We start from the raw sequence: 20,094 nt of genomic DNA on the forward strand, positions 1-20,094 counted from the left end.
TGTGGGACTATGTTTCGTTTTTGTTTTGTTTGCTTGCTCTTTGATTGTGTCTGACCAACAGAAATACCTTAAATGTATGCCGTGTTTAATTTTGTACAGAAATGTGGTTCAAAGTATGTTTAAAGAACAAAGTCCATCGTAAGAAGAAAAGCGGGCCTAACGAAGCTAAACCAAGTGTGGCTTGCGGTCGTATTTGTATTAAATAAAGTTTCTAACTGAATATATTTCCGTGCGCTGCAATTTTTCTCCTCTGCAGTCCGAGTCAAAGTTCAACAGTAGCCACAGGCTGGCGTGGTAGCTTTTAACCTACTGTTCATTTTGAAGTAACAATACATTAATGAGGTGGTTGAAGTTCAAATCCTTCAGGAAGTTTCTGTTGGTTTTAATGAATATCCCAAACATTTATAAAAAATAAAAAAAAATCAACTTTGAATAGAGTTGTTCTCTTTTTAAAGGTTCCTACAGTTTGCCTGTGGAAAAACTTATACCTCTCATGAGTGATGAGAAGGGAAATGTATTTTTCATCCACACCCACTTTATGGAACAACCCAAATGTTTTTTGTTTTTTTGTTTCCTTCTAACCTCGTCTTTGTCTGTGCAGTCTCTGAAGCCGTCCCAAGTTTGTACCATTATTATTAAAACCTCGTTTTCCGCATCGATCTCTTAACGAAAGAGTATTAATCGTCAGTGTGAGAGTAGCTGTACGCAGTAACAGGAAGTGAGCTCATGTTTAAAGGTGATTTATTGGTTTATTGCCTAACAAACAATATATTCCTCTGATAGCTGGTCATACTGTATATAATAAGTCTTTGAAATGGTGTTCCTAAAATTAAAAAAAAAATGACATTTTTACGAGTTTTAATGTTAATTTACAAATACTTCTACACGAGACATTCACAATAGATACAAAACTTCCAACTTGATAATCAAATATATTAGATACAAATCCTGCTACTCGCGTTCAGGGATCTTTGGCAAATGGCTTACAAATAGCATTATAACAACTTCTTAACTGAATTTATATTCTTCGCACAGCGGCGCTGCATGTTCAATAGCTGTATCACAGCAAATCGGTGAAAAACGTGGTTTCTTCAACATTTCCTCCAGTCCAACTCTCTGGGAACAAATTAGTCCTCGCTGCTTCCGGCCAGCTGAGCGCCGTATTATGTTTTGGCCTGCGGTGCGTACAGGAAGACGGCGCTGTAGGAGGAGAGGATCTCCCTGGCCTCGGTGGTGGCCAGCTGGCCTCCGGTCCTCACCAGACCCACGCGGTCCCCTTTCCTCAGAGGCAGGATCAGGCCGAAGGACACCGTGCCCCCGCAGCCGCACTCGCGTCGACCCGCGGCCGCCGCGGCCCCCGCTGAGCTCTGCAGCCGCTGCACGCTGCGGTTGGACACCGACAGGACGGCCTCGATCCGGTCGCCCGGCTTTGCAACCAACAGGCCCGAGACCAGGTAGCGGCCGTCCTGCGGTACGGTGAAGACCCCTGCGGGTGAGAAAGGAGACACTTTCGGTCTGGGTTTGAGCGGATTCATTCAATCCAATTCAACTTTATTTATGTAGCGCCGAATCGCAACGTGGGTTATTTCACGGCACTTAACACATTGAAGTCCTTAACAGCAAGACGTTACAATATTATACAGCGAAACCCAACCATTCAACGATTAGTATTAGTGGCTGTGTAGAGTCACAAGTCTACTTCTGTTTGTTTGTAAAGCCAACAATGAATTCATCCTACTGACAGGTTTTTGACTGCAGCCGAAGTCTGATGTATCTTATTTCTCTGCGCTACAGAACTCCACTGCTGCCCAAATAAGCACTAACACACACAAGTTGAACGAACCGTTGCACTGGGTGAACATGGGCACTGTAAATTATTTAGTTATCTGACTGACATCGGACACGATCCTGCCTCAATTACTCACTAGAGCGCACATTATGTATTAATCCACAAGCGAGTTTCTCTTTGTACAAAGTGCAGCACATTGCCCAGCCTTTTAATAATATACTGTGTATATATTATATATGAGTTAATGAGACCCAAGATTTTAAACTCTGTATTTGTTCATATTTAAAACTTTAAACTTGCAATAACTGGCTTTTTTTTTTTGGTGGTTTTTTGTTGTTGGTTTTTTTTTTGGCCTCTTGGTGGCAGTAAAAACAGACTGAACACAAAACTGACATCTCACCGCCGTCTACGTCAAGACCAGAAAATGGCCTAATTCCAGCACGCACGCAACAGACACAGTGCAATATTAGCTTTAATTTGAGACCAATATTCTCTGGCTTTTTAGCTCCGTTTTGGTCTCTACCAGCTCCGAATGAAAAGTTCTCAGGGCTTTGAGTTAATAGATTGTCTGCTGAGGTCAGCAGCTCGTAGCTGACTGTGCGTGTAACGTCTGTTGTTGGGCCTGTCGCCGGAAGAGCTTCCTGTTCCCGGTGTAGCGTAAATTCAAAACGATGTGCTAAAAGAAACAGAAACGCTTCAGAGTCCTGAGGAGTTTAAAAAAAAAAAAAAAAGGTATTGACTAGTGAAGCTTTAAATCCCATTTGCACGATACAGTAGAAACACAACATCGCACCCGTGTATTTTCCATGTACCGCAGTGCCCACAACGAGTATTTAACTCCCGTTCTGGTTGCGTGTGAGGGTGTACCTGTGTGGGGGTTGTAGTGTCCCCCGTCGTTGACCAGGACTCTGTTAAAACGGATGGTGCCGAAATCCCCAGAGAAAGACTGCTGCGTGAGGCCGGCGGAGAAGGAGAAGGGATCTGCGAAGACGCCGTTGTCCACTGAAACTGGACCGAGAAGCACACGCGTCACTCATTCGGCAGTTCGAGTCCTCATATTTGGAGCTAATTACAATTTTGTCCTTGCGAAATGCTGAGAGAGACTTGAGGGGTTGTTTTCCAGGAGGGTGTTTACCTGGCGAGTCCGCGGGAGCTTGGTGCATCAGGTCCCAGGGCACCTTCGCTACCGCGGGAGCTACAAGGTACAATTAGTACAAACCACGTCAATTCGTCATGTAATGTTACTGTTGCAGCTGTAAGCCGACAGGGTAATATCTTTATATTCATTAATGTCTCATTGAGCGGGGTTTTTTTTATTTTTTTTTATTTCAGTGACTATAGCTGTGATCTGCTTAAGTAATGCCTTTTTTTTTATTCATCACGTCCAATTGTAAAATTAGCCCGACGACCCGGGATAAAACTTTCCAGAGAACGCCCGCAGACCAGCTTAAAATCCCTTCCACAACCCGCCCACGCTTCCTTAAGCCAAACACATCCAGTTCCCACTCCCTCACACTCCCAGGCTACAAATTATTCACAGCTTTTCCAATTCTTTTTTTTTTTTTTTTTTTTTTAACACTGCTGTAGTAGAATAGCAAAGCCTGCAGATGCACGCAAGGTAACTTGATAATGAGGTGCTCCAGTACCTCTGCGGCTGGCTGATTGAGGCTTGAAGGATGCCGGCTGCAGCGGAGGATAGCCTGCAAAAGGAGAAACACAAACACATGATTGTTTCATCATCATCTGAAGAGAAGTGCCGCAGACGACAGTTTGGTTTTCCATCTGCGCGCTTTGGCCAAACACTTGAGAGTCTCCCAGAAGAGGTGTAAATTAAAAGCATTTTTTTAAATCCAGAGTCCATCGTTTTGGTTTTTGCATGTGGCTTTTTTTTTTTTTTGAATCAGGTTGAATTTAATTGAGCTGCTTCAGTTTAGTAGAATCGGGCGCGCACCGCCTCGTCCGAGCCTTGTAAGAGCCCGTTTTATTACAAAATTGTATCCAACTGCCGTAAAATTACAATAAAAACCAAACAATTGTTAGAATTCCTGTATAAAAAAAAAAAAAAAAATTAAAAAAAAGATGCAAGAAAGAATATTAACTGAAACCAAAGCCGGAAAATATGGATAAATTAAGAGAACAGCAGATCGTTGATCACAGAGTTGATCGTTTTTAATATAGTTTTGATTCTTGGGTCAAGATTTTCGATTATTCTCCCACACTGTCAGTGAGCAGCAACAGAATAACCGACGTAGGCCGTTCTCGCTTCCTTTGCTGCCAAAAAAAACAAAAACGTGGCGGTTAGAACAAAGCCTTCGTGTAGTTCTTGATATCTCATTTAATCTCCCTTTGTGCCCTCCAGTTAATTCAATCCACAACTATCTAAATCTGTTTTCGGTTGTCTCTCCCGTCAAATTGGATTTGGCCTCCACTGAAAGCCTTTTTGTTCTAGAAATCGTAAACGTGCATCACGAAACAAAACAAAAACGGAAACGGGCGGACACTCGTTTCTGAAATTTTGTCGACGTCTGACGTGGCCGTGGACTGGCAGCTCTGTTAAAATGAAGATACTTGCAGTGCATATGTTACGTCACACGTGTGGTAAATGCCGGCTCGTCACCGCAGCGACGACAGGGTCCAGTTTCAGCAGACTCAGTGGTAACAACTTTATGTTTAAAAAAAAAAAAAGGCACTTCAGCCAGTAACGCAGTTCCTCTTCTCTCGTACATACCGTAAGGTAACTACAGTGTGTAGTTCAGTGACACCAAGTATTCATACTGTAATTTTCATTTAATGGCTTCCTGAATCTGCTTCGGGGCTGGAAATCCATGTGGGTTTTTTTTTTTTTTTTGGGGGGGGGGGGGTTAAAACTAAAAAGAGACTTAATGCAGATATTTGGTGTTCATACCTATTTAGAGAACCGGTTGCAGCCATGACTGTAGACAAATGATGCAAACACGGATGTTGCTGCAAAGAAGCTCCAATTTCAGACCCGTCTTCAACCTGACAGCTCAGAAGATTTATACAAACGCCACAGTTTCACGGCCCGAGATTAACGCCACCAATTTGGTACCTGACAAAATATGAAATATGGTCACAATCCCCCCCCCCCCCCCTTCTGTTCCTGAGTTATTGCATCGCGTTGGCAAAAATGGGACGATGTGAGGCAACTGTGACCTTTGACCTGCAAAATCTAATCAGGTCATCCTTGGGACCAAGTGACCTTTTGTGCCAAATTTGAATGAATTCCCTGAAGGTGTTCCTGAGATATCATGCTCACGAGCCGGAGCCCGACAGACAGATGGACAGATTGATTGACCATCATCACCATCATCATCACCATCTTCATCATCACCATCGCCATCGGCATCACTCACCTGGTGCTCCAGCAAACCCTTCGACAGGCCTGCGTCTCGGTGAGTCCTCAGAGCCCCTTCGTACAGTCACCCTGCGGATGTACCCCGGAGGTCCGGCCTCTCCGGTCTCCACCACGGGCCTGGTAGGGATCCGAGGCAGAGAGGGGGGGGCCGGCTGATGGGGGCTGGAGGGCTGGCTCGGCGGACTGATCTTGATCGTGTGCGTGTTGGGCTGTGCCGACTGCCTGGGGTTGTACGGCTGCCTGGGGCTGGACGGCGGCGGAGGGATAATGAGAGGGATGTGGATTTGTTGGATTCTGGTTCTGCGTGTATCCGGCAAAGAAGCTGGCCTCTCCGGTTGCAAGGTCATTCCTGGGAAAGTGAAAGAAAAGGAAAGACGAGACTGTAAATGCCCAATTTACTTTCTAACTGGGCATCATCATCAAACATAAAACATTTCTGGTCACAACAATTCTTTACAATCAACTTCAAAGTTTTGGAAAATGTAAGCATACATTACTTTTTTTTTTTTATTACTCTTTGCTTGTAAATGCCACTCTAGCGCATTCAGACCAAACCTCCTTCTTCTCTTTACAAGTTTTCATTTAACAACTTGTTTTCTGATGACGGGCCAAATTAGACTTGGTTTGTACTACGCGTCCCAGCTTTTTTTTTTTTTTTGTATTTATTTCTTTTTTTAAACTATTATTGCCCTTCGTAAAAGCAAAGTGGACCCTCGGAGTGAGTTTTAGGCAACGAGAACCATCCGAACGGAAACCACTTGGCCGCTAGCCAGACACCCTGAGAGCACAGACGTTACCTGGCCCTCTGAGGGGGGGCGCATACAGACGCTGCGAGAGTGTCCCGGGGACAAATAACAAAAGTAATTACAGTACCTGCTTTGTGTCAGCCCCGTCTCACAACCAGGTGTCGCACAGATTTAGGTCACACCGCATTTAAGATTGGGTGGAGGGCTTTGTTTCAGTAAATGGCTTGTTTGATGCTTTATGTATCTGTAGTGTGGTTTAAAGCTTGTGTGTGTGTGTGGGGGTGGGGGGGGGGTACCAACTTATTCCAAATGAATGGATGGTTTAGAATGGGTACGGGCAGAAAAAGCTCTGCTATTTCAAGAAGTTTTCAAATAATACAGACAACAAAGATTCTGCAGGGAGATCAAAGACACGAACTATAATACACTGAATTTAAAAAAAAAAAGATTTCTCTAAACACATGTGAATGTTAAATCTCAGCAAAGCAAATAAATACCAAAAGCTTCAACACGTGGTAGATATGAAGGTCTGATCAGGGTAACGGTGAGAGATGTTGCTTATGAAGGCTGCTTTGTGCCTCTGTATGAGTCATAATTGCATTTCACTGGTCAGCTGTCATAATCGGCCGTGGATGCCGATGCAAGAAGAAAACAGCTGATAGCAGAGGAGCTCATTTAAGCGCTCCACGTCAAGCAACAATGCTCTATTGAAAACCAGGCTAACAGAGTACCCAGCATGCTCGCTGCTTCGTGAGGCTGAGCTGAAGCAAAAACTGACGGTCTGAGCTCGATGCTAATGTCAGCGTGCCAACATGCGCCCGTGCACATATCAACATGCCGCCGTTTAGCTGATCATGTTTACCTTCTTCATTGTCTGAGTTTTGAGCGCATTACCATCCTTCTTTCTGCTAATTAGATCCAATTACATCTTCAAATGAATGTTAACCTGAAAGTCATTTGGAACGCAGTCGTTAGCGCAGACGTGTCTGTCCCCCTAGGGCCATAAAAACATGATTAGTTTGCACTTTACTTTAAAGTTCCCTCCAGACAGGTTCAATGACAAACAAGTACTTTACTTTGACCAATGATTTGTGTCTGATATTATTTTTTCCATAAATAAAAGCTCAATTACCTGTTGATAGATTCTTATGTCACCTACGCCTCATCTGTCGTTTAAAAATCAGGAACCTATGCATATGTAAATATTTCTAAGTTTGAAAGTTTAACCGATGGTTACTTACCCACTGACACAGACGGCACCCGTGTTGTGTCATGTTTTGTTGTAGTATTTTGTCAGATTCCCAACCAGCATTCACACTTAAATCCACAGGCCTTTAAAATAAGCTTTAGTTTTGTGCAACCAAAATAATAATTTATAATGACTGTAAATAATGATTCATGAAAGCTGTCGGTTCTGCCACAGCCAGAAAAAAAAATGTATTCAATTAAATGATAACTGTTAATTCAACTGTACATTCAGTCAGTGATCGGAAGTACCTGAAAGCAACTGTGTTACATTAGTCTGCCTGTTGCTCTAGATTATGAAAGTAATTAGCCACTCTGTTCTCATCGAATAAAACATCATCAACCGTCAACAAAATTCTTCCTTCTGCCTGCAAGTGATACCACAAGCTACTCAGAAGCCACATGTATAATCAAAAACAAATTAAACCCAGCAATCATTGAGATAATCAGAAATCTCTTCTTCATTTCCTCCCAATGCCTCCTTCAGGACGCCGGTTGGCTGAGTGCATATTTCCCATGAGCTCTCAGTCTGCGTCTCACCGAGGGGGCAACCGCAAAGTCGAAGAAAAAAAAAAAAAAAAAAACACAGAATGGCGCAGATGTTTCACACGCGTGCCGCTGCAACCGAGAGCATCACCAGAACCAGATGTTAATGCTCACGGGCAGATCGAGACGCTGCGGAAGAGGGGGCGACTTTAGTCACTCACGCTTCCACAGAATTAGGTGACAGCGTGAGTGCTCAGAAAGTGTGGAGGAATATCGCAGCAGACGGGCTCGATCGCGCGAAGGAAAATGGTGTTCGGGGGGGGGGGGGGCAGCGAGCAGGGTGTGGCGGTTACATACAATAATGCACCGCTCACAGTCTGACATACATTTTTTTTTTTTTTTTCTTTTACTCTTTTCTCGAGGTGCACATGGACACAATTTCATCCTCCACCCCATTTTCCTCCAGTGATCTTAATAATGGGGAGGCTCAAACTGTGCAGTGCATGGCAGACCTCTGGGACTCCCATTGTGTGTATGGGTCTCCGCTGAAGACTTCCAGATGGGTTCCCGGGTCAGCGATGGAAACACCTCACCTCGCAGCTTCAGATATCTCACCGGGGAAACAGTCAAAGCGCCCCTCAAAATTCTGGTGGTGACTGAATATACACAGTGTGTGTGTGTGTGTGTGTGTGTGTGTGTGTGTGTGTGTGTGTGTGTGTGGTGGTGTCTAATACAATTTTCCATTCTTCTACGACAGACACCCTTTGACTTCAAAAAGCCTTTCATGTCTTGTTTTTTCTTGGATTTCCTCATCACAGTAGACATTTAATCTTACTCACTGTCTCCAATATAAAGTCAGAATGATCAATTGCAACGCATTGATCCATGAAATCAAAGCCTTTATTCTATCCCTGCATTAAAACCACTTCTCCTTTTTCTGAAGGTCTCGCATGTCGATAGACACTTACAGGACAGGGTGGAGGGAGAGGAGAAAGAAAAGCCCTCCGGCGTTCTTGAAAGGACAAGCAGAAAGAAAAAAAAAAAAAAAAAGTGGACAGAAGGAGGAGAGCGACAAGGGAGTAAAGCGAGAGCAATTCGGAGATAAGAGTGAGATAAAGAAATGACAGGGATGTGATTGGATCTGGACTGGGATCGTCTCCAAAAAAAAAAATAAGGGAGTAGGAAAAAAAAAAAAGATTGAGAATCGGTTGAGAAAATTCAGCACGAGAAGGTTTGATTAGTCACCATATGAATGAGGAACAGCATGCTCTTTGAAAACAGGAACATTTTTCCATATCTCTACATTTCCTCTGTTAAACTAATTCGCAACCATTAAGATATTAAAATCTCTGGCGTAATTTCAAAATAACTTTGGCAGATCCGTGTAAGATTTCTAAATGATGCAACAGAGCCATTTGAGCTCAACCCCGACTCCCCGCCGGAGAGGAAAAAAACGGCAAAGGAACAAACACAAGTCGGAGCTCTGCAGCAGCTGTGGGCGAAGCAGTGCCAACACTTTGCAACTAAAGTCACACGCTTCCACTCAGCAGTCACACTGAGTAAGGGCGAAGCTATTGCAGTTCATCTTCCAGTTATGTTTTTACAACACCTCATCTGTTCACAGCCTCCTCAGGGTCCTCGCATGACTGCGTGGGGAATATGAGCTCCAACACAGTGAGGAAACATTTCAGCAGGGCTCTCAACCACCGCCACACCCACCGAGCTGGAATTTTTTTTCGGTGGATATTTTATCTCTATTTAGACTATTTCTCCCTTTTCCAAATGTGAAGAAAGCACTAAAATGTTGAGCCACACAGCCCGACTCCCTCTCTTGTGGGATTTAGGAAATGGACATGAAGTAAGAGAAAAGGAGATTTACCCTTAAAGGAAACGTTTAAAACTTTATTGAATTCACTTTTTTTTTATGCTGAGATTTAAATGGGATGATTGACAACGCTCTCGGGTCAACGATAAATAGGAAGCTACCGCCAGCATTTTGCCAAGTTAACTCAGAACAAAGACCAGAAACAGCTTCAGACGAAGTCGGCCGAGCAGCACCTCCAAAGGTCACCGCTTGACACGTTGTATGTTGTTTGTTAAATCAGTGTAAAAATGACTGTTCGGTGACAATTCAGCCTTTTTACAGAGGGGGTTATGTGCCAAATTATTTCTTGGCCAGAGCCAGTTACCAGGCAACAAGTGGAGCAACCAGGAAGTAGCTGTTGATTTGTCTTACAGCTTTAAAGACGGGTTTTGTTACAGACGACGAGCTGCTCCCCCATCTTCGCAGCCTTTGAGCTGATTTAAATTAGCGGAGTGTAGTTTCGCATTTGCATTTGAGTATAATATTTTTTTTCCCGGTCCTGCAGCTGTACGTGCAGCTCTGTTTGAGTCAACGCTGGGCAGCAGTGCAGGATGAACCAGGTGGTCAGAGTGAGTGTTTGTTGTCGTTCCCAACAGCCCCACTGGAAGGTGGAGTACGAAGCTGGCCATCGGACGGGGGAGAACCGATATCATTTTATCAGTCTTTCCAGAGAGACACTGATTGAGTTGCACTGGCTGACATGAGTTCCACACGTGAAAATTGACCCGCGTAGTTGAGCAACTAATGAAAAGTTTGAGCCAACAAGAGTCGTAGTTTACAGTGCCCCTTCTCCTCTCTAACCCCCGTTAACGACGTGCAGCGATGGTGAACTTTGGATCGTCCGTGCCCGGATATAGTTACAGAGAATAGTTGACACCGACACCCCCTATCTGATGTTGGAAAGGTGTGGGCGGAGGGAGGGCCTCTGACGCTATCCGACCTTACAACATAAAGTTGGGCGGGAGCGTAAATCCTGCTTAATGTTCCGTGTAAGGTCATGAAATCAAATATCGCTGTTTGGAAATAACAGCCCATATTTGGCAAATAAAATGCCTCCTAGTTTTCCATCACTCCACACCGCAACCATTCATCCATCTGCCCTTCTTCTTCTTCTACTCAGCTCCCTATCACACCATTGTTTTGGACCGTGGTGCAAGAAAGGGCGGCACCGGCGATGGGGCCCCAGTCATGACATCACAGCTGAGGGCAGTTGAGGCATCTGGTCCTGGGTGTGGAGCCCTGCGTCTCCCCTCTCCATCAAAACCGGCTTCCAGCAGTGAGTCAGGGCCCGTAATGAGGACCAGACTCCACACATCAGGCTGAGGTCACCCTACGGGAATCTCTGGTGGCCGGTGTGTGTACATGTGTAAGGAGAAAGGCAGGAGGGAGGGAGGTGTGTTGTGTGTGTGTGTGTGTGTGTGTGTGTGTGTGTGTGTGTGTGTGTGTGTGTGTGTGTGTGTGTGTGTGTGTGTGTGTGTGTGTACTGAGACACTGGGAACTGTGGTTGAGGTCTGCAGTTCTGTGGTAATGAGTCCAAAAAAAAAGCTTTGTCATGGTGACAGACCTCACCACTCAGCGTGTTCATAAAGTGACGGGGGGGGGGGGAGATGGAAGCAGGCTTGGGTGTTCTGACATTTACATAAGGCAGCAGCGTAGCACAAAACAGTGCGCGTGGATCACCGCAGCAGTTGGGTAGGGCTGTAGAAATGGAAGATTCTCTTTACCTGTCTCGTTCTCTGCATAAAAAACTGGGGAGTTCGTGGGACAACACGGATCTAAGTCACAGGAAGTGTCCAGTGCGGGCCTCCGCCTCTCGGTGCCGGGACATATTGAATGACATACTCGAGGCGAGCACGGGAGGCCCTGTGAACTCGTGTCCTCCCTCTCCGGGAAATACCCTGTGGCCATTCATGGGATATGATCCTTCCTTCCCAGCCTCCGTTTAAACCAAGCAAGCAGATTGCATTCTATTGAGGATTATCTTCAGGAAAAGTTTGTGTTTGCACAGATGTTAATCACACTCGATAAACTCATATGTTGGAAGTTAAGGAGGAAGCCACAAAAAGATTATCTGTGTTTAGTCAGGATTTTTTTTATTTTTTTTATTTTTTTACCCGACTTCTTTTGGCTAATTCCGGGGCTTGACTGCACCAATGTGGGATTCCACCAGACATTGTGTAACAAATAGGCGTTAAAGCTGCAAAATTGTGCCGCAATCTGAATCTTAACTACTGCCGCCCTGTCGCGATGAAGCAAAGCCTGCGAACCGCTTCAGGCAGTCAACTTGTGACTGCTAGCATCGTTTTTTTTTCACCACAAGACACTGTACATCAAGCACACCGTTTTCATCGTGGTGTTGCATTTATGCAATCAGTCTCACTCTTTTGCTGCCATACGACAGCCGCTTGCTGCTGTTATTAATTTAATAAGCACCTCCTCCGAGCCAGAATTCACCTTCAGGTTCTGAAGGCGCCAATCAAAGAGAGTTTCAGATGGTCAAACGGCGTCCGTGTGACCCTTTTGGGGGACCGTGTCTATCTTTAATCTGACATTTAGGAGTAACTCAACTGGTGTGCAGAGACTAGAAAGTTGTTAAAGTTTGTACTTTTTCATTCTTTACACAGCTACTTCTGTCATATTTTGTAAAACGAGTACAACACTGAGTGCCTTCCAGGAAAGACTTTCCAAAAGTAGTGTAGTGGGCACTGATATTCCCATCTGAGTGACTATTTGCTTCTTGCCACTCTATGATGCCAAACTTTTCAGCCCACCTTGGTTTGCTTCCATTCTGAAAAGCTATAAAAGCTTTTTCCACGTCATGTCTTCATGTGACACAATCTACGAGCACACACGTATGTTACGCAGCCGTTATTGTCGCTTCCCATTTCATGCCGTGTTGAGCTTCCTTTTGAGGAGTGACCATGTTCGAGTGTGATACCCCAAATTTCAAAGCTCCACATACCATCCATTCCTAATCCATCCCGCCCATGTTTACTGGCGAAATATAAAGCTTTTGATGTTGATTCCAAAGTGATGTCCTCTGGTTGCCTTCGTTAATATCAGTGGGCGCCGAAAAGGTCAGTCAATGATATCATCGAACTATCACCAAAAAACGCCAACTCACCTGGTTCTTTAGCAACGACGTCTTTCAAAACGTGTTTGGCCATCGCCGACAGCTGTGCCTGGAATCTCTGCAAGGAGTTCTGCAGCGCGATGATGTCCGCGCTGTGATTCCCACAGGTGACATTCATTCTGTCGACGCAGTTCCGCAGGCCACCGACATGCCTCTCCAGCCCGTCCTTCAGGTCTCTGATGTTGGCAGAAACCCCATCTAACCTCCCACACACCTTTTCAAGTCTGGACACACGTCCGTCCACAGCGGCGATTCCGTCAGAAACACCTTGTGTGTTGTGTTTGCATTGACTCAGTTCAGACGACACCTGGTGACTAAGCGCATCGAGCCTGTTCCTCAGCTCCTCCACCTGACGGTCGGTGGCGTCGGGTGAAGCCCCGCTGTTCCGCGCTGGACTTCCAGCTCCGCTCTGCTCTGCATGGCAGCATGTTGAGTTTATTCTGTGCACATCCTGGTTGTATTTGCTCAGGGAGTCACTGAGGCCATTAACAGCACCAGCCAGGCCGAGCACATTATCTTGAAGATTAATGAGTCCCTTCTGGAAATCCTCCATCGTCTTCACACGTCTCTCGTTTCCGGATGTCTGCCTATTAACAAGGTCCTCCAGTTGGCTGAGCTTGTCCGTGTTGGAGCTGACATCCGTGTGAAGAACATCCAAGTCGTTCCTGTACCGCTTCAGGTCCTTGAAAAAGTTCTCCAGACCATTCGGTCCAGGCGCAGAACTTTCGGCACCTTCAGAAATCCCAGAGCCTGAACATCCTGCCGAGCACAACTCTCCAATGGCATTAACCTTATCATCCAAACCCCGGAGGAGGAACTTGTTGTTGTTGACTTGTGCCTTGATGGCATCAACAGAGTTACGAAACATCCCTGGGAAGGAGTTGTTGCTCATTTCGACCAGCATGTTTGTAAACTGGTCCTCCATGGTGTTCAAACGTTCATCGAAAAGCTGTCGAAGTGCTACCACTTCGTCTGTGATTGTACGGGTAAGCTTCTCTTCGATGTAGAAACAGTGAGTCTCTGCATTTTGTTCCGTGATATTTACACGCGCCTCCAGCTCCTCAATCAATAGGCCAAAATCATTGACTTCTGGAGGTGCAGAAAGGTGTGCCAGCTCATTGTCAATACGGACATTCAGGATGCGGTGAGCCTCTGCAATACGGTCAATCTCCCGCCACAGGTCTTTGTGGTCACCGTGGTCCTTTTCCTCTTTGGTTGGGTCTGTCTCCCTTTGAGTTTGGACAGGTCCGTCTGCGGCTGCCATGTCTAGACGCAGTGCCCGGATCTCCTTTCTCAGATTAGCCTCCTTGGCATCCACCAGCTTGGTCAACTGGACCAAACCTTGGTCATAGCTGTCTTCACAGGTCTTCTGCACCGTCTGGATCTTCTCATTGTATGAGCTCTGTAGTTTGGCCGTCTGTTCCTCCACATTCTGGTCCAGATCCTTCTTCAGCTTCTCATACTTTCCATCAATGTAAGTTTGAATAACATCAAACTCCGCTATGGGTGGAGTCTGAGACTGGGAAGCATCCATCAGGACACGTATCTGCCCCTCATGACTTGTTGAGATCCCTCTTAAGTCTTCCAGAGCTTCGTCTTTGTTCTTCAGTGCATTGCTGATATCATCCAGACGAGCTTCTATTTTTTCTAGTGCCTCCCCAGCAATCCCACCTCTGGTCGCCTGGTGGCCATCCAGCACAGCCGGGTTCTCCTCTGTACCTCCGGCCGTGTCGCTGTCTGGCGGGCGCATGTTGTTCAGAAGTGTCACCAGCATCTTCTTTGTGTCGTCCTGCAGGTCTGTGCGGAGGTTGGCAGTTAACCCTGCCAAAGCAGACTGGAGATCCAGGACTGTCTGTGACAGGCGCTGAACTTCACCTTCCAGAAGAAGCACCTTATCTGTCCCGCCATGCCTCGTCTCATGGTGCGCTGTCTCTCTGCGTTCTGGCCCTGTGATTACGGAGCAAGTTATTAATTCTTATAAAACAACACAAACAAATAGTTTAGGCTTTCTTGTCTAATTTAGTATAAACTGATAAAAACCCTAAAGGTGGAAGAGAAAATGGTTTTCTTACTTTGCGTGTGTCTGGTTGTATGTCCTGGACTCGGTGGGAGGTAAGGCTGTGTTTCCTGCACTGTTTGTCGATCCGGGGCCGGTTTTAAATCTTTACAGTTTGGACCTTGGTAACCAGGACAGCATCTCCACTCTAACTCTGTGACTGTCTTGTAGGCAATCTTGTATGTGGGTCGAAACCGAGCTTGGTATCTGTAACAGAGAGCAGAGTAATCAATAAGATTTGTGTCTGAAAATCTCCAACAAACATAAATATGAAGAGGGAACATCAGACTTTATCTCAGATTAAACCCAGGCTATTTGTGAAGTGTTGTCAGTGTTATGGTAGAACTACACTGCTATTCCAAAAACAAGAAACAGTTAAAGTAATATACATTTTTCTTATGAGGTGTTGACCCCTGTAATCACCAAAATGTCTTTTGTTTTTTGGACATGGCCATTTTCGAGCTCCTTCACCATTCCCCAGCACACGCAAATGCCTAAGTTCTAGCCAAAGGAAACATTTCCCAAAGAAACAATGGATGACATCACTTCCCCGAAGGCAGGGGTCATGTCATCTGGAACATCTGGAAAGTTGGTGTCTGAAACAATCATCTTTGTCCATTTCCCAACTGTCACTGATAACACTGAAGCTCGACGAGCAGAAAAAAAGACAAGTAAAAACCAGTGGGAGAGCAACACTTTCCATCTGTAATCAACAATGTGTACTTCCATCTCAACCTGACATAAGCTAATACGAGATCAACGCTTTATTTCATAATTTGAGGAGTCTGTTGTCACTGGCAGCTCAGCTTTACACAGAAACTTGGAAATGTGCTCGGATGACCTAAGAACGATTAGCTTCCAGGAATCGTTTCCACAGCACAGGGGCTCTTGTGCGTCTGTTTGTGTAAACAGATCACAAAGCTAAACCACAGACAGCATGTGTTTAGATCTAACAATGATTCACAAAGCAAAATATATTAAATTGCAACACGACATCTTCCAGTGCAGAATTATAACTATTACTCACCAATTACTGGTACAGATGCCCCTATACAACATAATGCTTTGTTTCAAAGATTTTGGGTTTGGATACGGGCTCTAATCAAATTGTTTCTTTGACATGATTTATTACTATGTAAGAATTATAAAGAGGGAAATTAAATAGTTGTGGTAAGAAGTGTCCATACTGTAAAAAAATACATTAATATTTTGCTTACACGCTTGCATTTTTAACGATGACAATGAATCCCATGCTCTATCTCAAATGTTTATCAGCATTAATTTAGCATAGAAATTAATGCAGCTCCCGAAGACGGCTTGAACAAGATTCCGAATGATGTGATTTCCAACTGAATTAATGGCAAAGTCTATAATTTTTCCATGATAATTATGAACGCTGCAACAGGACATTGAGTTAGTGAAGGCTAAATACTTGCTAATGACCAATAATCAACCATGAATTATCTGTTTACGTATGATAACACATCTGAACACTAGAGAAAACTACATGAACAAATATGCACATGTAGAAAGATCTGTTGAGGAGGTGTCATTTTGAAATGAAAGTCAACCCTTGATTCTGGAGCACATGTTAGAAAAGTGTGAAATCACAAAATCAAAAAGAAACTGGTCTAAATGTCAGTAAACATTCAGAGTACATGAGTCATAAACGTTTTCATTGATTCCCATTGTGCCATTCCTAATCTTGGGATGGTTGGCAGTTCAATTAAGCTAATTTACAGTATAAACTCATACTTCTGATCAATTCTGGGCCCAATTCTAAGAGTTCAGTCTGGTATCACACCAAAGCATGTAATACACCCATCAGTCCACAGGATATCGTGTCAGTGTCACAATTTGCCTCACCTGGGTGTAGAAAGTAAGGTGCCTTAGGTTTAGGTCCCAAAAAGCCCATAGTTCGGTTTAATAGATCAGGGTTTATGTTAAGTGAGACTGTCGCATTTTGGTAAGGGTTAGGCACAAAAAGTACTTGATTAGGTTCAGGAAAAAAAAATCTGTGTTTGGGTTCAAAGAATTTTGCCGAAGGAATGTTCCGTAAGTCATGTAAGTTAAATACGTTAACGTCAAGTAAAAAGAAATCCACATCATTTTTTTGCTTTCTCGTGGACTTGGAACATTGGTCTCCTACATGAAAGTCCTGTTTTTGTTCCGCTGGTTATACACATCAGTACTTTTTACGCCGAGGAGAAGCAAAACGTGACACTGACATGTTACCCTCTAGTGGACAGACTGGTGAATTACAAGCTTTGGCGCGATACCAGGCTGGAGAGTTATACTGGCGACCTGACCAGGATGTACGCTAACTCACCTTTCAAAGCCCTGATGGTCGGCTTCAGTAAAACGTAATTCAATGACTATGCGTTCTGGATTTGGCCAAAAATCTTTCACACATTCGGAAAACACACATTTGTTTTGCTTCTTAACATGCTTATGAAAATGGCAGTATGAAATATTTTTATACATCCAACATGTTGCCGTGTATTTTCTGTTGGAAGCAGTGCAGATACTTGACAGACAGTTCATGTGTGTAAAGGGGAGTTTAGTATTGGCATTTGCTGGTAACAGATGATTTGATCATCATTTTGTGTAACTACCATATGAACTAGTAAGTTAGTAAGTTCTAGTCTTCATTAGTTTTAGGCTACAGTTCCTGTTTAACCCTTTGCCTTTTTCAGTGGGTTTTTAAACTTCCTGGATAAAGCTGTGCTTTTTGGTGCTGCCAACAGATTTTCACAGCCACTGTGGATATTTCTGCCTCCAGCTCTCTCTGTCATAAAAAACATTTTGTATCCAGTCTGTCTCATACATCTAAACATGCACTCTCAACCCCTTCTCCCTGCTCCCCGGATGCTCACGTCACTTGTTGCTGGCAGTCGGGCTGGTATGCTGGGCAGGGGGCCACCACGGGCTCCTGGAAGCTCTCCACACTCCCCTGCACGGGGCAGCTCACGGTCTTGTGCACCACATAGGCGCACCAGTTCCTGAGGAGGGAAGCAGAAATAAACAAGAGCCTCGCGATATGTACCAAGAATACAAATTACTTTATAGGAGCGTTGTGCGAATAGGTGGAGTTGGTAGTTTGGCAATACAAATATCATAATTAGTTCCACATGCTTTCCCGAACTTTCCTGAAAGGCTGCGTCATTTCATTGAGATTTTTCCTCATTTTTTCCACAAGTCTGTTTTAATTTAACAGGAAACTTTTGGAAACGCTCTCATGGTTTCTTGTTGATGATAGATTGGAGTAATCAGTGACATTCCGGCGTTTATCTGGATCTTATCACCTTTTGGCAACACCGGCAAACTCGAGCCAAATTTAGCCACATGCTGATAAAGGTAAAGTGAACGTTAACGTCCTGCAAAATGACCATAAGAGGCTAAATTCTCACCGATCCGAGGTCCGTCTGGTCAATGAGAAGTTTGGAACTCATCGGATTTTTATTGCCAGCTGCGCAACGAAATCGCACAGCTTTCCAGCTTTAGGAAAAGTGTAAAACCTGCTTTTCAAGACTATCTCAAAGGCTGCAAAGTTTAAATAGTTCGCCTTAGAAGTATAAAAGCCCGTTACGTACCTGTTTCTGTCTCTGTGTACCACTCCAGTGTGTGCAGACCCATGGAATAAGCCATAAGAGGAGGGAGACCCGTAAGTGAATTGAAAGTTTAAAATCAGTGTGAGAACTGTCCACCGCCAGTCCATCTCTCCATGCCTGTAGTTCATACTTCACAAACACCTTAAAATAAATACTCCTAGCACAAAAAAGGAGGACTTGTTATTATCATGCGCGGCTTTCCCAAACACTAAAGTTACATTGCTCCTGTGACTGACCCAACTCCAGTAAATGAAGTTTGGGGAAGTCCACATTCACTTGCAACTCCCTTGGAATGACGTTTAGGGCCCACACCCTCCTCCAAAAAAAAAAAAAGGGGGGGGGGGAGAACACTCCAACCTTAAAAAACATGTTTATAGCAAAACAGCTTGTGGTAAAGTTTGTCTTTCATTAAATTATTCTTTTAAGCCCTTGAAAATATTGAGTGATTAATTAATGTGAGAGACTCAGGGGATGCTGCCATAATGAAGTCAGTCACCAGCCAATAGTTCACACCTCACTGATGAATAACAGGGTAATGTCCTTTGATTTCAGCAGCTAGAGTTTAAAGAGGTGTGTATAGTGGAGGCGTTGACGATATTCATGGCCAGGGATAACAGTAGTAATTTACATTTCGTCTGCCCCTTCGGCAAACAGGGATATGGGGAAATATCTTTTATATTTTTTTTCAGTCAAACTGAGCAATTTGCTGATTTCTTAATGTGGATGGAGACAGAAAGTGGAACATTAGTCACACAAACAGTTTCAGTTCACAGCACTTGAGGCAAGAATTTACCGTCAGTGCTTTAGCACTGTGTGAAAGTGTGAGAGCAGGAGAGTTTCCATGCACACAGGGATGCTGTGAAAATTATTTTTGTGAAATGACCTTAAGTAGTTATCCCCTTGTTTCCCAGGGTGATGTCGCTGGGTAAAAAAAATAAAATAAAATAAATATATATATATAGTGTTGTATATCTTTTTTTTTTCCTGATCAGACAGATGCTGTCAGTTAACACAAAACTGATAATGGCAGGGGGAAAAGAAAAATAGAAGGGGCTGGAGGAGGGGTGAAAATGACCAGGGAGGATTGAGAGTTAAATGAAGACAGAGTGAGAATGCAAAGCACCAGATGTGCTGTAATGATTTAGATGGATGCTGTGCAGCATTGTGGGAGGAAGACATGTTGAACACAAACGGATACGCACACGCACGCGAGTAACATGGCTTTCTCATCTCAAAGAAGCTTTTATCACTGAACAAGCTTTTTTCATGTGAACTGCTGTCAGGCCAGAGATAGCCCTTCCCAAAATAAGACTGCACTGTTTCATCAGGCAGCCTGCAGATCGACCAAAGGAAACATGCTGGAATATGTTATGTAAGTGGATGATGTCTGCAGGGATTTGATCTTCAAATGTTTTATCAATCAAGATGAACTAGCATCATAATATGCCACATAACAATCCTTTAATGCGGTTATTTAAACATTTTTATCCATTTCCTTTCTTATATTTATACATAATCTAACATTCATCAAACTTCCACACCCAGGCTATTCATAGATGAAAAATTATGTTGATAATGGGCTTTATGCGAGTCAGATTTGTGACAGTTTATGGTTGTTTATGTCCTCTCCAGAAGAGGGCAGCACAGCAGCAGTAAAAACAGCAAGAACTCCTTGTAGTCATGGAGATTCCTTTCTAAAAGTGTTGGAGTGAGGACTAGACATTTCATTACTGAGGCAGTTTGAGTGCTGCATTTCCAGTCCCCATCACCTTCCTGTGCTATTCTCAT

At 44.1% G+C, this 20,094-nt stretch overlaps 1 protein-coding gene across 1 annotated transcript; it reads right to left on the bottom strand.

Moving 5' to 3' along the window:
* Positions 1-724: 724 nt before the first annotated feature.
* Positions 725-18,560, bottom strand: emilin2a (elastin microfibril interfacer 2a). The gene is made up of 9 exons (XM_069692327.1): positions 18,289-18,560; positions 17,572-17,697; positions 14,712-14,902; positions 12,631-14,586; positions 5,164-5,514; positions 3,436-3,489; positions 2,925-2,984; positions 2,657-2,797; positions 725-1,486 (listed from the first exon to the last, which is right to left on the bottom strand). The coding sequence occupies exons 1-9, from the start codon at positions 18,432-18,434 to the stop codon at positions 1,164-1,166; spliced, it is 3,348 nt and encodes a 1,115-aa protein (XP_069548428.1). The 5' UTR covers positions 18,435-18,560; the 3' UTR covers positions 725-1,163.
* Between the last annotated feature and the right edge of the window lie 1,534 nt (positions 18,561-20,094).

The sequence above is a fragment of the Brachyistius frenatus genome, unplaced genomic scaffold (assembly GCF_029030835.1).
Source record: "Brachyistius frenatus isolate BFR_SWC_R1_liver_20210118 unplaced genomic scaffold, ASM2903083v1 Contig_12, whole genome shotgun sequence".
NCBI lineage: Eukaryota > Metazoa > Chordata > Actinopteri > Embiotocidae > Brachyistius > Brachyistius frenatus.